Source organism: Euleptes europaea, chromosome 4 (assembly GCF_029931775.1).
Source record: "Euleptes europaea isolate rEulEur1 chromosome 4, rEulEur1.hap1, whole genome shotgun sequence".
Taxonomy (NCBI): Eukaryota; Metazoa; Chordata; class Lepidosauria; order Squamata; family Sphaerodactylidae; genus Euleptes; species Euleptes europaea.
In genome coordinates this window covers 5,901,925-5,906,630 of record NC_079315.1, presented here as the reverse complement: position 1 = coordinate 5,906,630, position 4,706 = coordinate 5,901,925, and the positions used below count along the sequence as shown (strand labels likewise).

The 4,706-nt window shown below is 42.2% G+C and overlaps 1 protein-coding gene across 1 annotated transcript; it reads left to right on the top strand.

The window, feature by feature from the left end:
- Nucleotides 1-2,095: 2,095 nt before the first annotated feature.
- LOC130476729 (olfactory receptor 10R2-like) lies at nt 2,096-3,040 on the top strand. Its single transcript, XM_056848704.1, has one exon. It carries the CDS (start codon nt 2,096-2,098, stop codon nt 3,038-3,040), a length of 945 nt encoding a protein of 314 aa, XP_056704682.1.
- Nucleotides 3,041-4,706: the final 1,666 nt, after the last annotated feature.

Here is a 4,706-nt window from a genome sequence, read left to right as displayed (position 1 = left end):
GATAGAGTCAATCCATCTCCTGTTGGGTCTTCCTCTTTTCCTGCTGCCTTCCTCTTTTCCTAGCATGATTGTCTTTTCCCAGCCATATTATTATTACAAAATAATAAAATGTAGTTTTTAAATAAGATAGTTGGTGCAAGAGCGGTATGGATACACCCAGATTAATGTTTGTTGAATGATAGACTGGGAGATTATGTAAATCATAGAATCATAGAGTTGGAAGGTGCCCTAGAGGCCATCTAGTCCAACCTCCTGCTTAACGCAGGATCAGCCTAGAGCATCCCTGACAAGTGCATGTCCAGCCTCTGCTGAAAGACTGCTAGTGAGGGGGAGCTCACCACATCGCTAGGTAGCTGATTCCACTGTCAAAAAACTCTTACTGTGACACATTTTTCCTAACATCCAGCCGGTACCTTTCCTCCCTCAATTTAAACCCATTATTGTGAGTTGTCCTACCCTCTACTGCCCACAGGAACAGCTCCCTGCCCTCCAGAGCAGCCAGCGTGGTGTAGTGGTTAAGAGCGCTGGTTTGGAGCGGTGGAGTCTGATCTGGAGAACCGGGTTTGATTCCCCACTCCTCCGCATGAGCGGCGGAGGCTAATCTGGTGAACAGTATTTGTTTCCCCACTCCTCCACGCGAAGCCAGCTGGGTGACCTTGGCCAGTCACTCTCTCTCAGCCCCACCTACCTCCCAGGGTGTCTGTTGTGGGGAGAGGAAGGGAAGGTGATTGTAAGCAGGTTTGATTCTCCCTTAAGTGGCTGAGAAAGTCAGCATATAAAAACCAACTCCTCTTCTTCTTCTTCCTCTTCCTCTGACAGCCCTTCAAATACTTAAAGAGAACAATCATGTATTGTGAGGGTGTTGTTATTTGTATAGTGTATTGAGTGTGCTGTGTATAGTGTTCAGTGTTAAATGTAATGTTTGAAAATAAAATTTAATAATAAAAAAAATATTCCATTTTTGGATGTCCTGGGGTATAAAAAAAAACTCCAGGATACAAGGGGTCTTTAAACCCCTGGACAGGGATTTATAATTACATTAGAACTGTCATTAGCCAGAACATCTTAAAAGAGAATTTACCTTGCAGCCAGTTTTTATGCCTTGAAAGAAATTGTGTTACTGGAAAAAGTGTTGCCAAATGTGTGTGTGTTAAGTGCCGTCAAGTCGCTTCCGACTCATGGCGACCCTGTGAATGAAAATCCTCCAAAATGTCCTATCTTTGACAGCCTTGCTCAGATCTTGCAAACTGAAGGCTGTGGCTTCCTTTATTGAGTCAATCCATCTCTTGTTGGGTCTTCCTCTTTTCCTGCTGCCCTCAACGTTTCCTAGCATGACTGTCTTTTGCAATGACTCTTGTCGTCTCATGACGTGACCAAAATACGATAGCCTCAGTGTAGTCATTTTAGCTTCTAGGGTCAGTTCAGGCTTGATTGCCAAATAATTTTGTATAAAGCAGTGGTTCTCAGGCTTCAGCTCATGGAGAACCACACTAGCAGTTAGGTAAAGGTAGTCCCCTGTGCAAGCACCAGGTCATTACTGACCCATGGGCTGATCTTGACGTTTACTAGGCTAGACTATATTTACATGGTTGCCTTCCCCAGTCATCTACACTTGACCCCCAGCAAGCCGGGTCCTCATTCGACCAACCTCGGAAGGATGGAAGGCCGAGTACCCTTGAGCCGGCTACCTGAAACAGGCTTCCGTCGGGATTGAACTCAGGTCGTGAACAGAGCTTTGCCTGCGCTATTGCAGATCACCCTTCTGCGGAACAGGGCTCCTTCTCTAGCAATTACCATCAACCAAAAAAGCCACATTTGCTATACCTCAGGAATGCTCCCAGCTTACTCGTTCCTAGACCGTGGAGGTTCAAGTTGATAACCAACTGCCAACCACAAGCTCTACCAGGCAAGGGACTTGCCCCTTTACCTGAACCACGGGGCTGGTGCCACATTTGGTAACACTAATCCAAATAGCCACCAGCAGTATATCAATATCGCTTACAAGCCACTGAATATCACTGGTATAAAGTCTCAATTGACTGGCACTGTTAGAGATTTGTAAGAGAGTTATCTTTTCTTTGCAGATGCTATGTCAATGAAACAAGACAATCAAAGCATGGTGACGGAATTCATCTTGATTGGATTTTCCAGTTTCCTAAACCTGCAGGTCCCACTGTTTGTGGTATTCTCCGTCATGTACTTGGCTATTTTGGCTGGAAATATTATCATCATTGTTACAATAAAGCGTGACTCCACCCTCCACACCCCCATGTACTTCTTCCTCGCCATGCTCTCCAGTTCAGAAACCTGCTACACGTTCACCATCATCCCTAATATGCTTGTCAATCTTCTCAGAGAAAAGGCAACTATTTCATTCATTGGCTGTGCTATTCAGATGTATGTATTCCTGGGCTTGGCATGCACAAACTGTCTACTTCTTACAGTGATGGGATATGACCGATATGTGTCCATATGTAAACCTTTACGTTATCCAGTTCTGATGAATCAGAGACTCTGTACCAAACTGGTTGTCTTTTCAGTAATAGGTGGTTTTCTAATATCTGCAACCTCTTCATTTTCCGTATTTACCTTGCCATACTGTGGGCCTAATAAAATCAATCTTTTCTTTTGCGATATAGGGCCTCTACTTAAGCTGGCCTGTGCCCGAAATTATATAGGGGAAATTTTCATTTTTCTTTTTGGTGTTTTGGTAGTGGTTTTCTCGTTCCTTTTGATCCTTCTCTCATATATTTTAATCTTAAACACAATCCTGAAAATCCCCACAGCAGAGGGGAAGCGCAAAGCCTTTTCAACTTGCGCCTCCCATCTCATTGTGGTGGTCGTGCACTTCGGATGCGCTTCCATTATTTACCTGAGGCCCCAATCCAGACAAACTTTAAAGGAGGACATTTTTATCTCTGTCACATACACACTGGTGACCCCGTTGCTGAATCCTGTCGTTTACAGCCTGAGGAACAAGGATGTCCAAATAGCTCTCAGAAAATCCCTGGGCAGAAGCATGTGCAGCCGGAAGATATGAGAAGCATTTTTGGAGGATGAAAGAGTCTTGTCATAAATCTGACTTCCCGAGGAAACAAATTACCACCTTGAAAAAGATGTATAGGGCCCACCATTTGCTACTCTATGAAGCAAGAATATTTTTGACACAGATGCAGGCATTTGTGAATATTGATCTACCAGCAATTAAAAACGTATTCTGGGAGAAGGGACATTTAGCTTTTAAATATCAGTTCTCATTTTCTGCTTAGGAGAAACAGGGAAGCAAATTGGACTGAGACTGCTGCATCTCAAATAAAATTATAACCACAAAGTCCTAAAGACAAAGCGAAACTTTGTGGTTTCGAAGCGAAACGACTTGAGATATTTTGCAATCTGGTGCTTGAATAAGAAAAGATTTGAGAGGCAAGACAGTGAGAAAATACTGAGGCAGAAAGAATCATATTTTATTCATCTTCTGAACACTTTGACTCCTCACAGTTTAAACCTAGAAAACGATTTGTCTTGTTTCCTGTAAATTAGGCTTTGTATCTTTAAGAAACCTCTTGGTAACAATGTTACAGATGCAGGAAGTGCTGTTACTTCGTGCACACACTGGATAGCTATTTAGCAGTGACGAGTTACCATAGAGTGATCTGCTACACAATGCATACTTACCCCTACGGGGACGTGTGATGTAACCTACAATATGTTGATGGAAATATAGAAAAATAAGACCACTGATTGTAAGTATTATTGATCTTGATGTATAAATATATATTAGCTGGAAATGATGTTATAAGATACTTGCTAAATGTAAATGTATATTTTACACTTAATTATACTATAGGAAGGACTGACGAAGAATTATCAATTAAGAATTTGAAACAGCCATATCCTCATCAAGACTGTGGCTTCTGCAAGACTACATGAAATTTCCAGATATTTTTGTACTCTTTCTAGAGACTTTTCAAAACTTATTGTCTCTTATTGCACTTGATCACTTTGTCACTTTGTCATGTTGTAGGTCATGTTTGTTCACTTTGATGTTGTTGTCCTTGTGTCAATTAGTAGCTTATAAAACTATTTTTGCACTTTGTTAAAAATCTTCTCGCTCCTATGCTAATTTCCTAATCTATTGATACTAGGATCTTGGGGTAGTAGTGGATAGCTCAATGAAGATGTCAACCCAGTGTGCGGCTGCTGTAAAAAAGGCAAATTCCATGCTGGCCATAATTAGACGAGGAATAGAGAATAAAACTGGTGATATCATACTGCCCTTGTACAAATCTATGGTGAGACCACTGTACTGTGTACAGTTCTGGTCACCACACCTAAAAAAGGATATTACAGAGCTTGAGAAGGTGCAGAAAAGAGCAACCAAAATGATTAAGGGACTAGAGCAACTGTCCTATGGGGAGCGCTTAGGGCTGTTTAGCTTGGAAAGAAGGCGGCTGAGGGAAGACATGATAGAGGTCTATAAAATTATGCATGGTTTGGAGAGAGTGGACAGGGAAAAGTTTTTCTCCCTCTCCCATAATACTAGAACACGGGGTCATCTGCTAAAGCTGGAGAGCGAGAGATTCAAAACAGATAAAAGGAAGTATTTTTTCACACAACGCATAGTTAAATTGTGGAACTCCCTGCCCCAGGATGTGGTGATGGCTGCCAGCTTGGAGGGCTTTAAGAGGGGAGTGGACATATTCATG